At 43.6% G+C, this 25,435-nt stretch overlaps 1 protein-coding gene across 7 annotated transcripts in view; it reads right to left on the bottom strand.

Annotated features, from left to right (window-relative positions):
• Positions 1 to 25,435, bottom strand: part of Sema6a (semaphorin 6A) — a 122,487-nt gene that overhangs the window by 52,103 nt on the left and 44,949 nt on the right. For all 7 annotated transcript variants that reach the window (XM_036204720.1, XM_036204717.1, XM_036204715.1 and 4 more), the window contains exons 2-4: positions 7,599 to 7,735; positions 5,411 to 5,528; positions 687 to 747 (exon numbers count right to left, since the gene is read on the bottom strand). In XM_036204720.1, the coding sequence (XP_036060613.1) occupies positions 687 to 747; positions 5,411 to 5,528; positions 7,599 to 7,698 (279 nt within the window). In that variant the 5' untranslated portion in view covers positions 7,699 to 7,735. The remainder of the gene's footprint in view (positions 1 to 686; positions 748 to 5,410; positions 5,529 to 7,598; positions 7,736 to 25,435) is intronic.

Raw genomic sequence — 25,435 nt, forward strand, 5'->3', positions numbered from 1 at the left:
AAGTACAAAGAAGCGCGGGAATTTCACATAAAATATCCCAAGCAACGTGCAAATTGTGCTTATTTTGGTAAAATATGTGGCGCTGGCATTTTTGTTCAGTTCATCAATCAGTGTTTGCAAAAATGACCTTTCCCTTAAACTATGGAAATCGTTTTCTTAAACATAAAGTGGACATTCACTCCAGGCAGACACCGATTTAATTTAGGTTTGTGCTCCTGTGTGTAAATTCATGGGCTAAGTCTCCTACTTGTTCCACAAAGTTTGATTAACTAAAATATCCCCATGTGGAGTCATGAGAAAAGCTTTATGTACGTCTGGATGATGATTAAATTCCAGAACCTTCACCACTCAAGGAACTTCCATGCTGCATGATGTAGGAACATTAACATTGAGACAGTTTTTAATATGTTTTGGGGACAGAATTTTAGTTATAAAAATTGATATTTTCTTGGATAAACATGGCAATATTTTATTAAAGGATTTTACAAGTTATATAAAACCCCAAATATATATATGCATACACTGATGAAATATGTGTTTTGGAATGTGTAATAAACCCTTACTAACCCCTAAATTGGACTTTACAAAGTGTGTTGGCTTTAGGCATACCATCCCAATCACTGCATTTAAGGTACATATTCCCTAAGGACCCCCATTTTAGAAAGATAGATTTAAAGACAACTTACTTTGCTACAATAAATTTCTTCTGTATGGGATGTATCTATATCAACAGTATAAATATGGTCCCTATAAAAGAAAAAATAATACAGAGTCAAACACAAGAGTGAAAACAGCTCATTTTCTACAGAATAAGGTTATTATGTTCGGAACAGGTAAGCCCATGACTGTATTTGTTAAAAATCACCACCACCAACAAAAAACAAGATATCAACTGGACTTTGGTAGCACACGATTTTAATCCCAGCACTCAGGAGGCAGAGGCAGGCAGATCTCTGGGTTTAAGACCAGCTTGGTCTATAGAGCGAGCTCCAGGACAGCCAAAGCTACAAAGAAAAACCCTGTCTAGAAAAAAACAAACAACAACAACAAAACAAGACAGCCACATGCTAGAAAAAGGAAAGAATTTAGTGTAAGAGATTATCTTGAACCACATTTAGTACTTATGATTTATCATAGCATCAGGTTGACATAAAAACAAAAACAACAACAACAACAAAAAAAAAAACCTCGCAGCAACTATTCAACTATTCTCCTCATCTCAGCACTATAGAGCCGTATGTCAGAGCTCAGCTGAGAGGATCTGCAGATTAACCTGATCCAGAGGCTGGAGCACAGATGATTCACACTGCCTCTCAGTATCTTCAAACCCATGCACAAGTGCTTGGTATTCAACACGCTACATTTGATAATTTGACAGACAAGATGGAAGAAAGGTAAAATTATTTCCAGGAGCTGCCCTTCCCTCCGCAAGACCACATTAAATTAAAGTATAAATGTACTCGAGCTAAGGCTGACACTTGGGGCTTCTGTCCACTTGTTTTGTGCTGAGTTTGGTTGTCTTTACAGTTTTTGCTGCCAATCTCCCCTTGGAAGGGGAGAATCAGCAGCTCAGGTGTGGGGCTATATTTAAACCTCTCTTCTGTGTGAGCAGAGTACAAGGGTCTTTTTGTTTGGAATTCTGAAGAAAGAGAAGAAAAGAAACAGAGGAGGGGGGGGGCTGGCGGGGGCAAATCCAAACAGCTCATTTTCCCTTGAAATAACATTGACTTTTTCTAAAATGCAGGAAGTCCTGGGGCTGGAAAATTATCCACAGCTTTAAACCAGGACCTCAGGGCTCCTGAGCAGATTTTCAAACCTCCTCATTAGTTAGAAAGAAACAACAGGGGTTAGGGGAGAGGAAAAGCAAGCAATTATTTGTAAGAATCATATGATATATGTATGTAGACGTATGTATTCACATATACATTCCATTTTTTTTGAGAAGTCTGTTAATTTTACTTTTGGAGAAAACACAACAGTTTCTCACATAGAAATAAAAGAAAGCAGGGGTGTTGGCTTACAGATCCCCGTGTCTGCTTCTGAACCGTGTGTACGCTTGTGTGTGCGCGCGCATGTGTACATTTGTCAGAAAGACGTGTGTTTGTGTCAGAGTAGTGAAGGGTGCAGTGAGGGGCCCACTTTACCAACAGCTGGACTGGGAAGCTTCTCCCAGCTTCAGTAGGATGCCAACATCACTCTGCCCTTTAATTTCAGGCCAATTATTGCATTCATTTATTATTTGCTTGACTTTATGATGGCACTGTGGTCGGGCACATTAATAGACTGGAATTGCCTGTGACATTGGTATTGGGTTTGAGATGACTAGAAGAAGCCTTTCCTTGCCCCTTCAAAACTCAAGTAGAAGCTGAATCTATGAATTGTAAATTAACCACTGATGAATATGCATTGGCAGCTCCTCAGAAAGCTCTCAGGTCGCCCCCTTTTGGCATGGTCTGTTTATGTTAATTAGCAGTTTAGAGATTAAAAAGAAAGAAGAATTTACAAAGTGGATAATAATAAGAAAGACTTGGAAGGCATTCTTGCCACCAAACCCCATCAGTCCCCAGGGTTCTGGATGGGACTTGGCTTTCAATTGCTGACACCAATTGTCTGGGAGAACTGGGGAACCTTTTATAAACAATTCCATGAGTCAACACTCCTTCTGGACAGAGGCAATCTTTTCAATATCTCAAAGATCACATGATCCCAGAGGATAGAAATGGTGCTTTATGGCCGACTATAATCCAGGGTAAAGGACTGTTTCTAGCTGCCCCTCTACACCCTAGGACTCCTGATGCTCTTACATCTGAATGTAGCGATGTGACTGCCATCTGACTGAATCCTTGGACTTCCTCTTTCCCGGTCCATTGAATACCACTGAGCTGTGTTGCCATGGCTTGAGCCTCCGGGGAGGACTTAACTTTAAATCGTGTTAACTTGCTACCCAGGAACCTGGATGTCTCAGGGTGGTGCTGGGAAATATGAAATTAAAAGGAGAGGCCCTAAATACGGCAACAACAAATTTCTTTTTGGGATTTTCAGAGTGTGTATAGAAGGGAAGTGGCTGGGTATGGAGTAAATGTAACATGTCAATGTAAGGATGCTGTACACTAGACTTTCAATGCATGGCGAGTCTGTTCCATTGCTTTGGAAAGGAATACACTCATTTTTTTATTTCCTCTTTTTCCTTTCCTTGAGGTAGAGAGTTCAGATGAAACTGTCTTGGTTTTAATGAGCTGGAATAATGAATGCTTCTTAGGCTACACAACACCTGGCTTCTAATGTTCCTGTTGCCCTGGGCCTGCAGCCCACTCCTGTGCTAAATCACTGGCTACAAGGACTGTCTGTTACAACCATTTTTGACCCCAGTGTCTTGGTTGGGAAGGAAACAATTTAGAGGAGATAACCCAAGTCAACCTATCTTTCACGGGTTCGATGTTTAACCATTTGTTTTGACCAGCCATTTTTATAGTGTGATTTAACGTAAGCTCACTTTATAACATGTAAGAAATTAATAAGGATACCGAAGGAGCTACCATGCTTCCAAACAGGCAGGTACTGAGCCCTCACTGGAATGTTCTATAATGAACACCCACAAAAGCTGCTCTTAGGCAACAGCTATTAGAAAGTTATTAACTCAGGACCAAGAGTTTCACTTCACAGTGGGCAGCACAGGACACAGACTATGTGTCTATGTGGCTGTCACGACACTGCCACTTGAGGTCAATTTTAATGGGGCCCACGTATTTCCCGCCTCTGTCCCTCAGAGGCCTTCTACAGGAACTGGGAAGGCAGCTGCTCTTTCTCATGAGGTTGTTTCTGGGGTCCAGCGAATTAACATTTATGACGTTATGACCATATCATTTACTTTTACGGGCATACCAGCACTAGCAGCATTTGTGAAGGCTTTCATTTTGTTGTTGCTGCTGTTTAAGTGTTCGGTGTTGCTTCTATGTGCTGGGCTTGGGGCATTTTCGTCACACTTGTGGCTTTTCACTTTACATTACAGAGATTGTCACCCATATGGAGACTTCCATGGAATCCAGTGTAACAATTCCTGGCCACGCCCCCAGCTACATTACCGCACATGCGCTGTTCAGATGCGTAGCCATTCCAAGGGCTTTACGTCCTATGTAATCCGTGCACTGCGTGGTCACGTAATTTGTGCACAGCATGATCACACAATCTATGTGCATGAGTGGCGTGGCTCTGTAAACCCATATGCACATGCACAAGGGAAATCCATAAAAAAGCGGATCACAGACGCCTCCCTCTTCTTCTTCTCCCGTCCCCCCGCCATGCACATGTCTTCCACAGGCCTGATCACATTCTTTCCTGTCTCTCCCTTCTCCTAGTAAAACTCTTACAGTGGGTTTTGTCGTGCCGTGTGGCTTTTCTCACACGGTTACAGCGTCTCTTAATGAATAACATTGTGCCGCCTGGTTATGTTGTTATTTTAGCCCCTCTGGTCCTGGCCGCACAGCTACATATACGAACATCATCTGTCTTCTTCCCGTCATGAAATAATTCATCTATTTAGATCCAGGTAAGTCTGCGGAGGAACATCTCCGGATGGTTCTCCTCAAACCTGGTTGGAATCGTGAGAAATAGGTTGACCCGGGCATCTCCTACGAATTGTTCTCTTCCTAATTCCACATCTTGTTGGAATCACCAAGCACTTCCTAAAGACACTTGCCTAACCTCTCACCTGGCAGGGGCACATACAGTCAGAGAAGCTGTGGAGCGGCTGACCCACGGGCAGGATTAGAAAAAAAGTCCGAATCCACGTGGCCCTTGTCCAAGTGGCATTCTTGTCTTTACACTCTGCCTTAGGATATCAGCGTGTCCAGATATCATTTTCCAAAGGATGAGTATAGCTTATTATTTCTATTATTACTGTTAAATACAAAACACTTATGAAACACACACAGTATTCTATTTTCTCTGCTCGCCACTACTACTGTCAAAATAATGGCAAACATTTACTGCAAAAATACAAATAAGCATAATAGACACACATCAGTGCACACTGTACAATACATGTTGATACACCCAACATGTTTGATTTAACAAACAACTACCAAGTGGTGGACTTCACCCCTATATACTTGGGTAAATATTTACCTATATGTTCAAGATAAAAAACAAAGTGGATTATTTGAGCTGTAAGCTCGAAAATACGCAATTATTTCTCCAAAAACCCACGTAAGGTTAAACAGACATAGAAGATCCCAGGAAGGTTAAACAGACAGAGAAAATCGTGAAGGAATGATTGCTTGACAAACACAAGGAGCTTTTAGTTAAACAACATAGTAAGGAACCTCGAGTTCTTAGAAAGACGCATCGCTGGTGCAGTGGGGGACTGGGACCTTCAGGTCCTCTGAAGGTGCACGTGAGGAATGTCTCTTACCGAGCTGCAACGTAGAGAGTTCTGTTCATGACCATGATCATCTGGATGTCCAGCCTGTGCCTCTGTGTGGTGTTCCGTCCTGGCTTGTGGCCCACAAACACCGGATACTGTTTTGTATCTGTGAAAAGAGGAGATGGGGTAAGAGAGGGAACCGCAGATCAAGCCAAGAATCAACGGGGTAGTGTGAGGGGGTGGGGTGGGCCACAGAACAAAACCATGTTTAATTCAGACCATGCCACCATTTCCCATCGCTTGCAAAGCTGTTATTTCAGGAAACACCGTGAGAGTGCTCCTTAAGGATGATCGAATTACACTTCAGTTCCAGATGATAATAAACCCGGTTTTAACATTTCTAAGTGTCACCGTTTCTGAGGGCTGAACTTGCTGGTCAACGCTTTGCACGGAGGCGCTCTTTTCTTCCTCGGTCCTCGTTTCATCTTCTGTGCAGTGCTAAGCCTGAGGGGGGCAGGCTGCCAAAGATCTTGTCTCCGGACAAAACTATTTCAAAGCTGCCTTCCCCATCAATCACCACAAAGGCAATGTGGTCTGGAGGCGGGAGCCTTCATCCAGGAGCCAGAAGAAAAATACAGTCTCCACAGGCGCCCCGGGTGGAATAATCTACCATTGAGGGCAGGCCCTGCTAGGTTGGTTGGCATTCTAGGAACTGTGGGAGTCCACTCTGGAGCTAAGCCATTGGCTAATCTCACAGAAAAGTGGGCTTTGACAGGCCAGGGTCGAAGTGAGCGTAGCCAGTCAGGTGACCTGGCAGAGACAGGAGCACATTTCTTTCCTCTGGTGCTCTTGGGCTGAGTCTGTGATGTGTAATAATAGCTGACCTTTAGAAATACCTGTATCTCAACATCTCTGTTTCTAAACCTATAGTCTCCAGAGCATTGGCATTCCTCCAAGAAGAAGGAAGAAAGATGAGTCACATTCAAAAGGCCATGTTTTCTGGGGGAGTTATGGGGATGTAACTATAAGGAGGAAACCATTCACAGATTCATGCCTGGATGACTGCACTTCAACCTTGGGGTATCTGGGCTTTCTCACAGCAGCGTGTTACTAGAGAGCTGTAATATGTTTGACTCCCAAACAAGCCTGGTATACAATTATCTTAAGCTTTCCTTCCATGGCTCTTTAGTTTCATGTACCTGGTCATCATGGTACTGATGTGACCATTAATGATCGCCAACAGCATATTAGGGCTGGGGTCCATATTGCAGTGGGACACCAAAGATAGAAACCTTATCTTGAATGAAAGTAAATACATGGTTATTTGGTTCCTAATACTAAATGTGGGGAGCATGGCTATTTCAGAAGTGAGAGCATTGACCTTTGACCCTTTGTCCTTTCACTGTTATATAATCCAGGCTTGGCTCCTCATCTTTGCATACAACATTATCTTCTTTTTCAGAAATTCCAGCTGGAAGCAGAACACTGGTGTAGCTACTTAATATCTTGAACATCTTTTGGTATGTTTCACTCGGTGTTTGTTTTTTGGGGGGGATCATTACATAGTAAGCGGTACTTGGGGAGAAGTTTCTTTACCTTTACTGGAACACAACGGTCTTTTGGGGGGCAGACAATAAAACAGGAAATCGGATGTTCTTTCTAAAACAGAAGTAAGACTGTCCTCTTTGAGGGAGTCACCGGAAGTTTTAATCATATCAGCACCTACCTCTGGCAAAAGTGGGTACCAAAATAAACTTATAAGCAGAATAAATCTTCCATAAATTCAAAGACAGTCCTTCCCTGAGACTAGCAAACTTGTAAGACTTTTTTTTTTTTTTTAAGTTTTTCTTCTCTTAGGTATTTCAAAACACCCGTTATTTTCTATCATGCTTTCTAACATTACAAGGTACAGATGGAAACACATAACACTTGCAGTCCTCAGATGACAGTAATATTCTCCCCTGCAGCTGGTGTGAGGGCAGGAGCATGCCTTCGAGTGTAGGGCGAAACTTCATCAGGAGACTTGAGGGACATTTTTCAAAGGCTTGATGAAGCTCTTAACAGTCTCTGCATCCACCTAACTCCACCCATCTGACCAGGTGTGAGTGACCAACTTCGGTCAGGAGCACAGTTTACAATTGCTCAGCCTCCCCCCTCTTTCCTTCTTCCTTTTGGTTAGGCTGCTGCAGGCTACAATGTCCTCAAAAGCCAACGTGAGTGAGAGTGTCATACTTACAGTTGCCATGCGAAATACTGATTGGCTCAGAATCTTCTGGGAAAGCAGCCCCAGCGCTGTGTAGCAGTGTGAGACATAACAGCAAGGCTTCTGGCCTCATAGTAGTTCAGCGGGGAGACTTATTGCTCTACTTCACCCTGCCAAGGAGCAAAGGAGGCTGCTTAGTTTTCGGTTTTTTTGTTTTTTTTTTTTTTCTTCTGCAAGTCAGCTTCATTTAATTCCATAAAATGCAATGGTCTTGAAGATAACTCAAGACAACAGGCTTCTGTGTTCTGCTTTGTCCACAGTGAATTCATTGGTTACAGTATTTTACACAAAGACAGTACCCAGTACTCACTGTGCCCAATGTCACCCTGGTACCACACACTTTTGCAAAAAAGCCTCACTTCCTTTGACTAGGCCATGACAGGCTACTGTGGCTACAATCTCACAATTACTAGACTCTGGACTCCAAAAAGTATGAACAACTGAAAGCAATTTTTTTCTTTTCTTTTACAGAGGTTAAAAAAAAAAAAACCCACCATCTTCCACATGTGGTTTGTTTGTTTGTTTCAGTTGTTGTTTTGGCCAATCAAGAATCTGTCAGAAATGTGATGACATTGTCAGTAGTGAAGAATGCTGATAACTGATGACGATCTGGAATTCCAGCTTCATTATAAAAGTCAGAACATGTATCCTACTGTGACGCAAGGACAGTATGATGGTACCATACCTCTCTGCCTCTAGCATGCCACACAGACACATCAAACACACAACTGACCCCATTTCCTTATTTCCTATGGAACCTCTTAGTTGAGATCTTTCAACTCTTGTCTATGTTGTTTTACAGTGACTTTAGACCTAAATAATAATTACAATTTATTTTTCTATTTTAACTAAAATATAATCATAGTATTCTCCCCTCCCTGCCTTCCCCCCCTCAAGCCCCTTCCATGCCTCTCTTCCTCTCTATCAAACGATTTTTTCTTTGCTAGACGTATATATTTATATACATGCATTAATACATAAATACAACTTGCTGAGTCTGATTGGTGTCACTTTTATTATAAGATTTTAGGGCTGACCACTCCATAGTAGAGGGCTCATCCCTGGAGAAGACAATCCTCACACTCTCTCTCATCAATTGTTACTTGCTTGTGGTTCTTTGTCAGGGGCAGGGTTACACAGCTCTGTTTTAAAAAGACGTACAGAAGAGAGTCTGAACTGGCGTCTTGGAACAACATTGCTGATTTTTAAAGAGACTCATATCTCTGTACATTTGCTTTGCAGTGATACCGTTCTGCTCAGCTGTATTCTGTTAGAGCAGCTTTTATGTAGAGAAAGATTCTTCTACAGCTTAGAAATAAAAGTCCCAGGGAGCTGCTGGATACAGTGAACACAGCCTCATGCTACAGTAAATATCATATCATTCTCTGGAGTATTTCAAATAAGCATTGATGGATCAGGGAAATTAATGGAAAATGGGGTATTATTTCATCTTTCTAGAGCAGCATTCTTTGAAGCAGCCTGCCAAAGATCATCTTTTTTGAACAAGGCTATTCTACAGTAGTCCATCAATCATGTAAGAGTTGTGTTTAGAAATGTCAAACCTAGTAACCTAAATGTCTTTGAAAATTAATTTGGCAAACAAACTGCTAACTTATGCTTTGTGGAACACCACTTAATATTAGATACCTATGTCTCTTTTCTTCATGCCAAAAAAAGCATTAACAAGTCCCGGGTGCCTTGTAGGTTATAATTTCACAGACACAGCTGGGTCTTAATCATTTCTTCAACTGAAAAGTGCACATTAATTAATTTGCTTTATCTCAAAAAGAAAGAAAAATCAAAGAGAGAAAGAAGTTGGGCGAAGAGCCTAAACAGGTCTATATCTCTATCTCTGATGTGAAGATTAAAACTAAACTTTGAATGATTACTTGTTCGCAAAGGCAATCCATTACCAAGAGACATAGCATGTATTTACAGGACGGTTAACAACAGGTCCATTCATTCCCTTCTCTGCCAGTACTCCCTAATCTGGGGCATATGAACACAAAGGAAAGAAGCTCAGGGGTCCCCCATTTGCTTCTCAGGAGCCCTGTTCAGTATAACATTAAGGGGGAGCAATCAGTAACAAAGAGTAACTAGAACACAAACACGTCGGCGGGTTCCATTTTATGAGAAATCGTAAGGCTAGAAGAAGCAGCAGCAGCAGCATCACCAAGGGCAGAATTACAGCCTGAGTTCACAGCATGGAGCAAGAAGAAAGGGAACTTGAAGGCAAAGCGGCCTTCCCTGGGAACACTGGGAAATATAGAATATATGCTCTTAAAGATTTTTTTTTCCTTGACATGACTAATGAGCCTCTGCCCTTCCACAACCATATCCACCCCTGCACAAATATCCTACAAGCTCAAGACAAAGGCCCACTTTTTTTTTATTATTATTATATCTTAATTCTTTCTACCTTAAGATTACACAGGGGGGAAATCCTCAAGCCCTCAAGTTGACAGGAAGAACAGTGCACAATTCCACAGCTTCTTTTGAGCACTTACACCCAGTCAGCATCACAACTCAGACATGTCCGTGATGGAGCTTCTGGTTTACAGGTGGCCTCTCTGCCAGGAAAGAATCATTGTTTTGTATGTCCCTCCATCTCACCATCGTCACGTGGTTAACAAGTTCATCACAGGGACGAAAGTGGTGAAAGTTTGCCAGCCTTACCAAGTTGGTCTCATGGGACCAGCGTCTACACTCATTCATGAATGAGAGGATGCTGCTTGATCTAAGACGACGTGGGGTTGCTCCCCTTCACTGTCTGCAAGTCCAGCTGTCAGAAATATGTAAATACTGTTGGGCCTGACTGTACAGATACAACTTTTGTCTGTTTGGGTGTACACACAATGGAATCTTCCAGAATGTTCACGCCCGAAGAAGGTTTTAATAGTAGGTGGTCACGATGTGAAAAACATGTCTCAGAAACCCTAGCGGTGGCTTTGAATAGAGGGAGGAAATAATGGTAATGGGGGTGGGGCTTTTTCCTCATGAACAAAGTTAATTGCTACCGAGTTTCAACAATCCCTTTAAAACCACGTTGTCTACTGACATCATGGGAAGTTTTAACGCCAATCAATCATCCACACTGTCATTATTAGAAGGAAGGACGTGTGAGTAGTGTGACTCTAGGCAGCTCAGTCAGGCTACTGGTTCTCAGTCTTGTCACCTGCAAAATGGACGGACAGGAAATGTCATGGATTTGAAAGGCCCTCAGGGTTGAGACTGTATTCCAGTGAAGCTGTGGAAAAAGGAAAGAAGAGAGAAGAAGGGAGAAAGGAGATGAGGAGGCACAGCGGGGAGAGGGAGGCAGAGGCAGGGAGAAACAAGAGGCAGAGGAGCAATGAAGAGCCCAGCCCAAGGAGAGGTCCTAAGAGCCAGGCACTGAGATTATGGCGACCCAGGCAGAAAGCGTTCCAAGCACCTGGGAAGTCCGTCTGCTCTTCAAGTCAATCACGGTACCCGGACTCCTCTTCATCTTCCAGTTCCTCCTGACTGTTCCTACACAGTGAGTGGACAGCGAACTGCCCAGACAATCAGCATGCCCATGTGCGGTAGGGTGTGTGAGGAACAGAAGGGGTGGGGAAAAAAAAGCCTAGCATCACTTGCCTGCAGCAGTTCTCAACCTGTGGGTCGCAACCCCTCTGGGGGCCGGGCGTAGAACAACCCTTTCACAGGGGTCGGTTACCTAAGACCATTGGAAAACACAAATGTTTACATTATGATTCATGACAGTAGCAAAAGTACAGTTATGAAGCAGCAACAAGAATTATTTTATGGTTCCAGGTCACTGCAAACACGAGGAACTATATTAATGGGTAGCAGCATTAGGGAGGTTAGGAACTACTGCTCTCATAGATGCCAATGGACACAGTGTAGAAGGCTGTGTGCACATTTCGCCTGCTCCTGCCAATAACCACCAGCAGGCCATGCTGCCTCATCTCAACAAAAGGGTCAAGTGTAAGTCTGATCAACACTTTGAATGTGGCCAAAGAGGGTGCTACTGTCAGCATTTAATCATATTCAGAGTTTAGCTGGTATTTACACTTGAGCGTTATCACAAAATTATGGCAATCCTGACAGACAGGTCTTATCATGTCCGTATAACAAAACTGAGGTCCAAGCCGGAGGCTGTTACATTTCTAGATAGCACACAGTACATGTTTATAGCACCTTAGAAAAAGGTAACAGTACAATAATCAAAGGGGAGAGCTAGCTGGCTCTCAATCCCAGATCTGTGTGACTGTAACATTTATGTCCTTCCTGGGACATCAAGGAGAGGGAACAGAAAAGGATTCAGGGAAGACCTAAGTAGAAACTTCACTTAAGATACAGGTTGATGCATCTTTGCTTACATGGATAAAGTAGCTGAAAGTCCCTAATGGGACTGAGTACACGGTCACTCTCAAAACCTGTAGGCACTCAGGCTCATTCCACTTCAGAGGCCTGTGATCGCAGGCCTCCAGTGATGGGAAGATGCAAATACTTCTCAGCCACTGATTTAAGAGGAATTGATTATGTGGGGACACCACCGTGTTAAGTGGGACCACTCAGGGTTCCTTCTTCCTGCCTCCCTTGATGGGGATGTTTTAAAGTCAAATGTTTTGACTTCATATTTGCTTCATAGAAGGTAGTTAAGCACAAGAATGAGGCTGCCTGCACAGACTGGATACATCTTAAGCTGGAGTGGAACCTTCATCCAGAGAGGTGGGGAAGCAGGTGTTTGTGCAGAAAACCCAGCTCACTGTGTGCGGGAGAGCTGTCAGAGATCGCAACTTCTGATTATTCTCACGCTCGAAGAAAATGTAAAGAATTAATGAGTGTTCAAATAGTAGGTGTCCTTCACTGACATGGACAGCCCTGCGTCAAGGACTACAGCATGAGAAAGATGCTCCTGTCCACAGGATGTGGAGCAGGGGGAAAGAACACTTCCCCGAATGAAATTAGAAACAACTCGGGCCCATTGATTGTGGTAGAAATGGCCACAGTATGCAGGCTTCAGGGGGCTGTAAACTAGACACACCCGCTCAGTGATGTTTGCATTAAGAGATATGGTTTACAGAAAAGGAGAACAATAGCTCTAGACTCTCAATAAAGCATCAACCTCTCAATACAGCATCATTTTTCTTCTTCTTGGCCATTAACAGAGACATAAAAAGCCCCCAGTTTAGAGGAAAGGGAAATGCCACAGACCTAACTTCAACACATTTTGGAGACCAATGACGGCATTCATTGTATAGGTTGTAACAAATATCGACTGTATATAATAGATGATCCATTTCAGGTCTGAAACCTCTGGGCACAAAGGCACAGAAAAGCAGCTGTGAATTCAGAAGTACTTCTAGAAGAATTTTATTCGTGTTTTTTGCATAAAGGCTGGTGTGTATCTACCATCTTGCAGTGGGAAGAGGGCATGTTGTGACTTCTCTCTTATGTCCTTGCTTTCCCCCTTGCTCCTCCCCCAAACACACACCCTGAGCCTTCAAGGGACTTCACTTAGATGCCTCGGATAGAATCTAAGGGCTCATTTGCTCTTTGTCACTGTGGTCATGGTCTCCACAGGCCTGAAAACACTGAGGCGAGAGATCTGGATCGCAGAAAACAGCAAGGCCCATCCCTGTGTGCCCATGGCATACCCAGCCTTTTGCCATCCCCATCTCATTGAAACTTTAAAAAATATTGCTGAACTCAAATATCTGCTCCAGCTGCAGAAACAAACACTCCTTTCATCCTACTGTTAAGAAAACGGAGACCCCAAGAAGTGGGGTCAGTTGCCAAATGTGGAACTTAAGGAAAGTGGCAAAGCCAGACAGTGGTGGAGGGCTCCTGCTCCTCTGTGGAACTCTCCCAACACGATGCTGCTCTGAAACGGAGCCAAAATTCATTCATTTCTCCTTGGCTTGCTGCCTGATGTTCACTTGATTTTCATCTCACTGACTCTGTTTTCTGCTAGGAGCCAGGCACTGTGCAGAGATGCTGACGTGGGGATGGGAACCCCGTGAAGATGCCCCATCCTCTGCCGTGTCAGGGTTGGGTCTAACAGCTCTTGGCATTGCGTCAACACAGAACACAAACGCAACCCTAACTTTTCAAAAGAAGTTAAGGTTTTTACCTTGGGCTTGGGTGTTGCAGAGGTTAAGTGGAAGGAGAAGACCCAAAGAAGCTTGGGGAAAGAGAGCCCAGGTGGGCTTTGTGAGCCCTACTGGTCTTCAAGTCAGACAGTTCAGATGTGAGGACCACGGCAGGGCAGCAAGAGGACAACTCCATGCTGATTGGACTTCGAGACACTCACTTTGGTCTAATTCTTGTACCAGAGGAAAATCTACTTAAGGAAAGTGAAACGTCATCATGAGTGGCCAGAGCTGAGCTGAGTGTGTCAGTCATTTTATATCAGTCTCCCTAATTTTCTGTACATTTTTTTTTAATTTCAGTAAAAATGAAACACATTAGGTCTAAGGCCCTTTCCACAGCTGCTTAGAAGAGTTTTTTCGAGGAGAAAACTATAGAAACTTGGTGACTGGAGCTTTTCATGGTCTGTGTCAGCATGCAGGAAGGATGTAAACTAAAATAAAGCAATCTCTATGTTCTACTAATCTGTCCTGTTTTCTCTCAGTACAGTTAATAGAGAACAGAAACCCCCGGCCACAATTCTAACCTTCCGACCCTTCCTCTCCCTGGTCTGCAGGGTTCCTACCCTGTGGGAAGGTGTTCTTTCCCCCATGTTGGAATGGATATCAACTTCAAACATGGCTCAGAAGAAATCCAAACAACCCGAGAACACACACCCCATGCCACAAACGACGCTACCAATCATGAATGACTGAAGCTTTGAAATTCTATAAACCCCTATTGTTTTCTTGCTTATAAACGTCTGTCTTTGTTAAAACTGTCTCAAGATTAGGAATAGTGCAGAGCATTTCTCTTGCGGTCAGGTCCTCGGGTGCTGGCTGACTATACCAGCCTGCCTTCCATTCCCTGCCTCTGCAATGATGCTTTCCCTGCACGTTGAAAGCCAAAAATAGAACTTATAATTGACTAATGGCTTCTGATTGCACAAAAAGAGACATAATATCATTACAGGGACTGCTCCCTAATAGAGCATCCTCCTCAGTAAATGTCTCGACGCTCACAGAATCTTTTCATGTCTGGGTATGTCTACACATTCCCACAAACAGAACACGTGAGACAGAAGCACCATTTCCCCAATTTCCTTACATCCCTTTGGATAGATACTTCATTAACTTTTTTCTCAAAGTCTGCTTCATGTGCTAACGATCTGGGTGAAATTGCAAGCCCACGCATTTAAACCTATTATTGAATCAGGTCGATGCTGCCAAGTTTGCCTAAGTTAATGCCATTTTCATTGGCTGTGTCCGAGTACTTTACACGTAAAACAGTGAGTGACTCATGAGGTTAGCTTTATTTACTGAGAGCGAAGTAGCCAAGGACTTTCCCAAAGGCACTTATCAATTTGCTTTGGGGTGGAGGGAAAAGCTTTTGCTAGTTGCCCAACTCTGGTCATACCACTCCTTAAAATGTTCACATAATTTTTTTTTTTAAATAAGAAGTCCTACCTTAAAAATCAATAATTATTCCCAAACATCCTGAATAAATGCTTCCTTAAGGCCAATGAAAGTGAGTTCCAGGAAGTCGGAGCTTTGTTTAATGTCTCCATGACCTAATGATGTGCTTCTCTTCATAGGTGACTTAAGGGTCAGAACACAGATCCAGAGTTTCAGTCCTGTTTACTGGAAAGTGACAGAGAGCATCGAGGTGGTCAGCATCTGGACAAACCATTTGGGTGGCGCCAGCTGTTTCTAAATCTGTCTCAAACTCTCCCTGAGTTTAAAGGAAAACAAGATCGGCTTCTCCCTCCTCCTTTGTATGTGGCATGCTTGCTCTGGAGCACGGGCACATGGCCTCTTATTGGCAACTACAGACAAAACAGAGCAAGGCTCCTGAAAGCCAGAAAGTTTTCCTTATTCGCTTGGCATCATAACTTGACTTGAACTAACATGAGGCCATTTGTTTACCGCCTTTAGAGTAAATGTTTACACATTTCACTGCAAAACTATGAGTCGGTTTAATTTTGCTGCATATTGCAACAGACCTGATTTGAGTATCTGTCCCCTTTGTCACACTCCTATCACCCGCTAAATTTTAAATTCTGAAACACACGTTTCCCAAGGCTTACAAAACAAGAGGCCTTGGAAGAGAGTGAAAACAGAACAATCAGGGAAAGCTCTTAGGATGGGGCTGTCAGTGTGGTGTTGCTGAAATAGGAAATTCTGCTCATCACATAGCGTCTTGTGAAATCTTCAGAGAATTAAGAAGAACCTCTTACCTGATTTATTTTTCTAATGTCACATTATCCTTCAGGGATAATTCAGTGATTAGAAATTGCTCAGTGAGTTGCCTCTTCCTAATTTCCTCTATTCTGTGTTTTTAACAGCAGGTTTCCAGGCTTCCCTCCCCGCAAGACACAAAAGGAACAGGACTCACAACGTGGACATCATCTTGGTAGGGAGGATTTTGAAGGGTCCTATTGGAATGCAGTAACTAACAGCAACAGAGATGGCTGTTTCCCTAGGCTCAACAGCTCTCTGCTTAGGTGAGCTTCATTTTCTCTCGAAGCTGACCTCAAGGACAGGGAAGGGTGCCCACCTCTCCTTCTTTTGTACATGTCACAGGCTTTTCTGTATTGTTGGTGATAGTTGCTCCCAAGCAAGGTCCATAATGTCATTAGTGATCTCTTTCCCCTATGGAATAATGGAGCAATGGACTTTTCTAGAGACACCTAGCATTTGGATGACAGTGGTTGGCCAGTGGTAGCTTCTCAATTTGTTGGTGCATTAAATTTTCAAACACCTGCAAATTTCATGTCTCTTCTCCTCCCCCTCCTTCTTTTGTATAACCAGAAAGTTATTGAACTAGGAAATAAGAAAGAATTTGGAATTTTGGATTCCAGGGATCTTTCCAGTGTACAACATGGCCTAAGTCACACATGCTCTATCCCTGTCTTGGTTATGTTTCTATTACACTGTCTTGAAATATCCTCTGCCAAAGAAATTAGCTATTAGGGGTTTTTTGTGTTGTTGTTGTTGTTTTGAGACAGGGATTCTCTATGTAGCTTTGTACCTTTTCCTGGATCTCACTCTGTAGACCAGGCTGGCCTCGAACTGACACAGATTCACCTGCCTCTGCCTCCCGAGTGCTGGGATTAAAAGCATGCACCACCACTGCCCAGCTAGTTTTTAACTAAGCTTCAGACAAATTCCTAGGATAAGAGCAAAAAGCAGCCTCATTCTTCACCAAACTATCACAAGAATGGCCTCTATCCCAGTTGCTATTAAAAATCCGGCTTTTCTCTGAGTCTCTTGAGCTGGGCCTCCAGAGTCCTCCTGGCTCTCATCACTGTCTTCCAGGCTCCTAGGATGGTCTGTTATGTCCTGCTTACAGCATTCAACAGCTTTTCTAGTCCAGAGTTTTCTATATTCCTCCAAACTAAAATAAACGGATAAAAAAGCAAAACAAACAAACAAACAAAAAACACCAAACAACAACAAAAAACACAGTTATGTCTGTAACAGTAATAGCCCACTTTCTGGGGCTAATAGTAGCAACTTCTCTCTTAGTTTTGCTTGTTTGTTTTTCTATTGCTGTGATAAGCTACCATGACCAAGGCAACTTACAAAAGGAAGTGTTTAATTTGTGGCTTACAGTTTCAGAGAGTTAGAGTCCAGGATGGTGGATCAAAGCCACGGCAGCAGGAACAGCTGAAATCTTGATCCACAAGTTGGACTCAGAGAGAGAGAGAGAGAGAGAGAGAGAGAGAGAGAGAGAGAGAGAGAATGGCCTACAGCCTTTTGAAACCTCAAAGTCTGCCCCCAGTTGACATAACCTCCTCCAACAAGGCCACGCCTCCTAATTCTTCCTAAATAGTACTGGGGACCAAGTATTCAAATATATAAGTCTATGAAGATCATTGTTATTCAGGCCACCATACTTCTTTCTCTCTCCACTCACCATCTCTTTCCTTTCTTTCTAAGTGGACAATGAGTACAGGCACAATGGTAATCAATTTTAACTATGAAGTAAAATTGAAGGCAAATGGTTAATATCATATAACCTGGACATGAGGTTAATTACTGTAGTTCAAATTACCTGGAGAGAAGATAACACATGGTTATCACCAATTAACCCCTCAATCAAGAGGGCAATCATGATTCTTATAACTAATAGCACAACAGACAATCACTGTAATTAGAATCTCTGCTGAAGAGTTCCGATTAAGAGGAAAAGTGAAATTGTCCAATAAGCTTGAATATGACAGGCAGCGACCAAGTTGATGTGCTGAGGGTCAAACAAAAGAGAAATGATGAATCCAAGAGAAAGAGAGTGTGGGACCCGCCACAGCAGAGGAGCTCGGGCTCATCCCCTCTTGCAGCAGGAAGAGCCAATCAAGCACCGGCTTGCCTTTCTTTGAGAGGAGATAGAGGCATAGGGCATTAAAAAAGGGATCAGAAAGCCTCTGATGCCCTGGCTACAGGAAGCCAAGGTCCATCTGGGTTGTGTGGCCTTGCCCTGGTAAGGACTGGAGGGTCAAAAAGACAGATGGGATTCCACAGCTGTGGGAGCTTGGAGGGGAATCATGCATGAATGTTATTTCAGAGAGGAGCTAGCCCAGGTTCACTCTGAATAACTAAAAGACTAAGAAGAATAGTATTCTTCCTGTTTAGTTAACAGAGTCTTCATCTAGCCAAAGAGTGGGGAGAAAAGTCATCTTCAAGTGTGATGCAAGAATAGGCAGGTAAGCTCTTCACACATTGATTTAATCAGCTCTTTCTGGAACTACCAAGGCATGAAATAAAGGCTAAGCATTCTCCAGGATCTTCAATGCTGAGAGAGAAAGAGAGAGAGAGAGAGAGAGAGAGAGAGAGAGAGAGAGAGAGAGAGAGAGAGCAGATGCCACATGAAGCTTGGACGAGATTTCCATCTTGCTGCAAGTGAGGGGCAGAGGGATGAGAATGGTTATCAGTAACAGTTCCACTCTTTGAAAGTAATTTCATTCCAAAGGAACATTACTTTTGTACCTCATAGATTATTCTCTCAGTGTTTGGGGAATTACCGGCAAAAAGCACGAGGCATGAGAAAGCACAGTGCAAGTATGTAAACACTGAACGGAAATGTCATTCTCAATATCCAATAAAGCACAGAAACTGCCTTTGGTAGCAGCTCACTACATTTGCTCATTCGCTCATCCACTTGCTCCAGACACGCTGCTGGGAGCGAAAGGAAGTAGAGAAGACCAGCCATGGGCGCTGCTCACATTCTGTTCTTAGAAGGCCTCCTGAAAACAAGGCAGATGGCAGATAAACAAGTGGAGCTGTACTGCAGGGGTTAAAATATGGTGAACGGCAACATCCAGGTGTTGGGTGCAGGTATCAAATGCATGCCCAATTGTCCGGTTCCCAATCTGCAGCTCCAGTGTTCTTGCCCTAACCCAACCTCCTCACCATCTGGATTTCTACAGGAACTATCTCGTTAGTCTTCCTTCAATTTTATTTCTCTATGACAACTAGTGGTCTTTAAAAAAAAGAAAAGGAAAAAGGGAAAACAACATAGATGACATCATGTCCTGCCATGTACAAAGCTCTTTGATGGCTTCATATTCCATTCACAACAAAATTAAAGCCCCCATCCCAAGCAGAGACGGGATCACCTACTACTCTGCCTTTTAACATTCCATTCCACAAGTTTCTACTGGCTCCAACCCACTCTGTCTTGCCTTCCTCAGAGACTTCCTGCAGACTTGCTGTCCCTCTCTTCTGAAGGACTGCACCAGGATTTATGGAATGACAGCGAGCTGTCATTCGGTTAAAACATCACGTCTTCAGATTAGGCCCCTCCTCAGCCTCCAAAATCGCTTCAGCCCTTTTTGACTTTTTATCATTTCATCCCTAATTTTTGGCAATAGATTTGAACCTAGATGATCTTCTCACATTTCTATTCTCGTTTGCAATGGCCTTTCCCTCTCTTACTAAGACTATACGGTCCATGTGGGCATATTTGCTTTCGTTATCACGGCCAACCCTCATTCTAGAAAAAAGCCTAAAGTATCATAAACTCTTTAAAGATACTCGCTGGATAATGAATGACTATTGGTCCAGACCATTTTTTGAAAGATTACTGTTAAAATAAAGAAAAGAAGATCTGTTGAAGGCAAGGCTAGGTATTTTCAGCTATCGGAGGAGAAACTTGATGACGGTGTGTGATGAAAACTAAGAGTGAAGAGTAGCAACTGTGAGCGAATGGCTTTTGTGGTGAATAAAAAGGAATTTCCCACAGTCCCAGGAACACAAACAGGAGTTGGCCTACACTGGGGTATACGGGGGCCAGGTGATAGAAGGACCAAGGAAATAGTATCCAGGGGACTCAGACAGAGAGGACTTGGAGCCAAATTACACAACATTTATGGTCTCTGTGGAGAGCTTGCTTGCCTATGGTTCTCACACCCTCTGACAATCCTTCCTCCCACATCCTGGGAAAGTACTGCTTAGAGCAGGAAGCCAGAGGGCCCAGCAAAATCCTGCTCCGGACTTAAGACTCCTTGGGCAGCTGCTCTCCTCTAGCTCTGTTGATGAAATAATGTGCCTAGAATCAAAAGACCCAAAGTCCCCAGGCTTTGACCACGTGTCACTCATTAAGCTTTTCAGTCTGGCCAGCATGTATGGTTTATGGGTCAAAAGTCAAAACATACTTGCAGAGAGAGAGAGAGAGAGAGATGTCAATAATGTAATTTGTAACATGGGCTACGAGGTCTCTGAGGGTGAGGACCTACAGCATCCATACACTCCCGCTTCATTTCACTCGAGGTAGCTAAGTCCTGGAGGGTGGCTGGTGTGTGGCCTTCTAGGAATGTCAGCCACTGGCTTGATGCTGAGACTCAATTGTCAATGACAAACAGACCCCATGAGCTGATTTCACTTCACTCTTGTCTCAAATCCCTTCCCAGTGACTCATAACTTTCTCCTGACATCAGAACAGCTGGGCCAGCCAGCTGGAGAGAAGACATCCAGATGTTGCTGGCTGGAGCTCCAGGGGCTCTGAACTCTCATTCATGCTGTCCTCTCCGACTGTCTCAGTAGACTGTGGGGTTTGGTGTTTCTCTCTCCCCATGTGGGTGGGAAGAGCAGCTCTGCCTGACCACTTTTATCCTTGAGCACACAAGTGTGTGAATCAATACACAGCAACTCTTCTTCGTCCGTAGTTTCGGGGTGTTTCATTTGGGGAGGGTGGGCAGATCTCTACCCAGTCCTTCTGCAGAAGGTCTAAGAGACACCCTAACCAGAATGTACTACCCACCCTCAGGCATGGGCCTCACACATGGACCTCAGTTAGAATATGTAGGAAAGGCTGAGAAGCTGGGGGACGGCGGGGCAGGGAAAAGAAAAAAAAAATCATCTCTGGCTGGGAGAAAATAATCTAGAACAAAGACTTCTTTATTGTGCTAATATAAATCTAGGTTAGTTGATTGTTTTAAAAGTATGAAATATGTGTGTAAAATCCCCATTCAGAATCGCTTGCTTGACAAAAATCATACACATTGTTAACTGTTGATTTGGTTTCAGTATCTTTCAATATTTTTTAATTTCAGTGTATGAAATCCTACAATGACTGTAAAAGGGGCTATTTTTGTTAATTGAAATGCAAGCCAAGACTGACTGATTTAAAAAAAAAAAAAAAAAACGAGTTGTGCATATTTGTTCCAATATGTAAGCATCTAGTAACAGTGTCTCTGAGGGAGGAGGACAAGGGGTCACAGGGAGAATTAAATATACTTTTCATATATTGCATTCTTTTATGGGTTTTATTGGGGGTGGATTCTCACATTTTTGGGGGGCAAACCTAGCTTTTGCTATATTTAAAACAAAACAAAACAAAACCCCTGCAACTTCCTCTCCAGAGGCAAACCTGAATTTTAGCCCAATAATATCTGCCAATTCTCCACCCCCAGAATCTTTTCACAGTGTGTTCAGCCTCTTGTATGCTACATGAACGGCTGCCTACTATCAAGTCTTCCTATACAAACGTGGCCAACTCAGAAAGGCAGAGCACAGTGAAATCCAAGCTAAAGAATCAGTAAGCTCAAGGCAAATGCTCGCTCTCTATTTCCCCCACCAAATAAAGCGGTACTGCCTTAGGTGGGCTTCCCCTCTCCTCTTTCTGAATGTCTGTTTCTGCACACATGCCCATCTCATGATATCTGACTCCACGGCCTTTTTCTCACCCATCTCCTGTGCCAAGAAAAGCAAAGGTCCAATCCATCCTTGGAAATACACTCAAAGGATGAAGGCTGCTTAGAAGCGGAATGGATGCCCTTTCTCTGGGATAGTCTTTGTAGAGTGGCCCAGGGCTACTGAGCTCACCACAGCAATGTGGAGAGGTACCCACAGTGTGGGGATGTGATCACCAAGACTATCCTCCATGCTAGCGGTCATCTGTCTGAACGTGAGGAGCAAGAGGACACCTTGCCTGTTTTTCACTTGTCCCATCCACAAACATTGAACTGGACACTAGGAAGCATCAAGACTTACTTCCCCTTTCCTTGCCATCCCTGCTGTCACGGCCAAGCCCACTCCATCACCTCTGAAGTTGCTTCTCTCATGCAGTGGGTCATGGAATTCAAGGTCCTCTCGCTGGGATCGGAAACAGTTTCTTACTCCAGCTTTAACTCCAACTTTAAACTTGGAAGCTGGTGATGTCTCTGAGACGCGGCCTTTCTCTTCCCCTTATACCGCTTGATAGACTACGATGTCCATAACCAAACACGGACATCCGTAACACTGTCGGTTTAAAGCTCTGCCTTCCAAACTGGCCTGCACATCAGAGCTTCCAGGGGAGCTTCAAACAGTAAAGGTGTCTGGGCACCACACCTTGAGATGGCAACTTGATTGGCCTGGCTGTGGGACCTGGGCTTTAGAAATTTTAGTAGATCCCACCAGGGGGAGAGGGGGGGTTTGCTAGTAAACAGATCCAGTTCGGGAACTGCTAACACATACACAAAGGGTTTCCAAACTCTAATCCTAATCCCTTCCATTGCCGAGCTTTCAGCCACAGGCAGGGATAATTAATCCGGAGTCAAAACCCTGTGCTTAGGCCAGCTTCACGGAGAGGCTTTAAAAACATCTAAGTTTGTTTGGCGCCCACCTACCCTCACACCAATCCACTTATCAATATAATTTAATCCATTAAAAATTACAGGGAGCCACACAGAAACTTCTTGTCCGGCGTGGGGCCTGCAAAGTATTCCTAATGTAAACACAGACAGTAGGTGTGCTTTCTCTGCTGACAGGCTTGAAAGAAAGCAGACCTAATTAACCCACCCAGAGTCGAGGTCATGTGAATATCGCCTTAGGAAGCCCATCTCCCAGCCTTACCAAAACTGCCTTTCTCTCCAAGCATGCTCCCGTAACCTGGGAAATATAAATTTTGATTGCTGATTGCTGCATTGTTAGTAACTAACTCTATATCATCAGGCGCTGGTCACCAGTGTCTGCCCAGGCTTAATTATCTCCACTGAAGGGAAAGTAACCCCATGAAAGAGCTGTTTTCCAATTAAAGCAGCTAGAATACGTGATTTGTCTCTCTGGCGGTCTCCGACTCAGAGTCCTTTTCATGTTACTTGTATTGTGTTCTTTTCCTCATTACAAGCCCGGAGTGGTGCATCTTGAGCTCCTTGCAAGAAACACATAAATACCAGGAGGGCAGCTGTCAAACCTTGAAATCTTCAGCAGTCACCACCAAAGTCCCACCAGTAATTACAGAGCTTCCACCAGCAACTGCCCCAGCCGGGGTTAAAGACTTTCTGTAGAACTAATGGTGTTCACGGGTTGCCCTCCTATAGAATCTGGGCAAGGTCACACAGTGTCACATGGTACCTACACCCACCCACCCAACTTTCAGAAGCTGTTCACCAGAAGTCTGATGCTCTGCATGCTGCCTCGGCCATTTTTTTTTTTTTTTACTGACAAGAAAAAAATATTTTTCCGCTCTTACAAGAAATATATTTTGGGTAAAGATCTAGGCAAAACTATTTCCGAGTCTGCTTCTTCCTGATCTCACTTGTCTTCACTGTTCTTTGTTCTTTATTCCAGGCCTTTAATTTTTATCAGGTACAAGAGTTCATCGTCTCTGTGACTAACAGGACCCTCCGCACTCCGTAGACATGGACTCTGAATTCTGGGTTAAGAAAAGTATTTGGGGCACCTACTGTGTGAGCATGTTGTAGATATTGGAGTTTTCCACTGAAGAAGTCTCTGCATTCAGGTAGTAATAGTCTAGTGACTGGCAGATTCCTCCCATTAGTGGCCATTATGGTCATGCCTGGGCTGTTTAATCGCTAAACTTCAGGATTCTTGGATTTGAAATGGGTTAATGGTACATTCCTTCCCTTGGGCCATCATTAGGATGAAATGCCTCCAACTCATTTTTGAAAATGTGTAATGTATGCTTATGTCTTCCTCAGTGTCTTTGGAGTTGGCGTTTGGAAACCTCAAGTATGGATGTCATTCATCATTTTGAATTTTGTGTAGGTGCCTCTCACATCTACACACCATCATGTCCCCCCCCCTCACCCCCAAAACTGTTTCATCACTACAGTTTTAATTTTTTCCTGGATCCCAAACTTTATAACCACAGCCTTTTGCTCCTTCAGCTGGAGTTGGCCCGATCTTGTAGCTTGCTACTCTGAGCACAGTGTAGTGGCTGTTGACTGGAAAACTTGGTGGACATTTAAAGAATTCCTTTGGGATAAGGAAGGTGGCATTTCGCTGGGCCCATTTTTCAATGTCATGTTGATGCACAAAGACAGGAGCCATCAGCAGCCACTAGTGTGGCTCCTGATTTACTTGGCCCCAAGGCTCTTTTGCCAGCCATACTAGGATCACCTCAGAGCAAAGAGCTTTCTATTTTCAATTCTTTCCAACAATTTAATCTAAGCATGGATTGTCTATTTATGAGCACAGTGCTATTGATGTACATGACCTTCACAAAGAGCAGGGTGGACGATAGAGAAGCAGGATGAAAGTAGAATGTAGGACTCTGCAGTCTTCTCGCAGAGCAGTGGGGTGAGCTGTTCAGCCTCCACACCACGCTGGGGCTCTTCCGGCCTAATACCTGGGGTTAACAGTATGTTCCAGACTCCAATTCACTTGAGTTGAACAGGTGAGCAAAGGATTCGGGAGGATGGCTCTTCTGGGGTCTCCATTGGCTTTCTTTGTTTTCTTTGGAATCGTACAGTACTCTTCTTCCCTCAGTCAACGTGTGGGTTTATCTTAACGCCGATGATTTTTACCATTCACATCCCCTCCACAGCCCAGTTCTCGACCCCGTTTTTGTTTCTGCCTTTGGGATTCCTCCCATTCCCTGAAGACTTCCCCCAAACTTCATCTCTTCTGTGAGGTCTCCTGATTGCCACTGACAGCTTATCATTTGCTTCCCCCTTCGTTTTTTTTCCACGGCGCCTGAGCATACACTATCAAAGCCATCAAACAGACGGTATTTGTTTACTAATACGTCCACGCCACTCGATGGTGAACCTGCCAAGGGCTCACAAATGCTGATGTGTAAAGAAATGGACCTACTAGTGCTGTAGACAATTCCTGTCTTGGGGGGATTTGTAATTCATGGACTCCTCCAGATGTGGTCATAACAAACTACATAGCAAACAGAATAAAGCATGCATGCATATGTAACACACACAGGAAGGAAGCGGTCTGTGCTATGCTTTAAATCATTCTGTA

Source organism: Onychomys torridus, chromosome 13 (genome assembly GCF_903995425.1).
Source record: "Onychomys torridus chromosome 13, mOncTor1.1, whole genome shotgun sequence".
Lineage (NCBI taxonomy): Eukaryota > Metazoa > Chordata > Mammalia > Rodentia > Cricetidae > Onychomys > Onychomys torridus.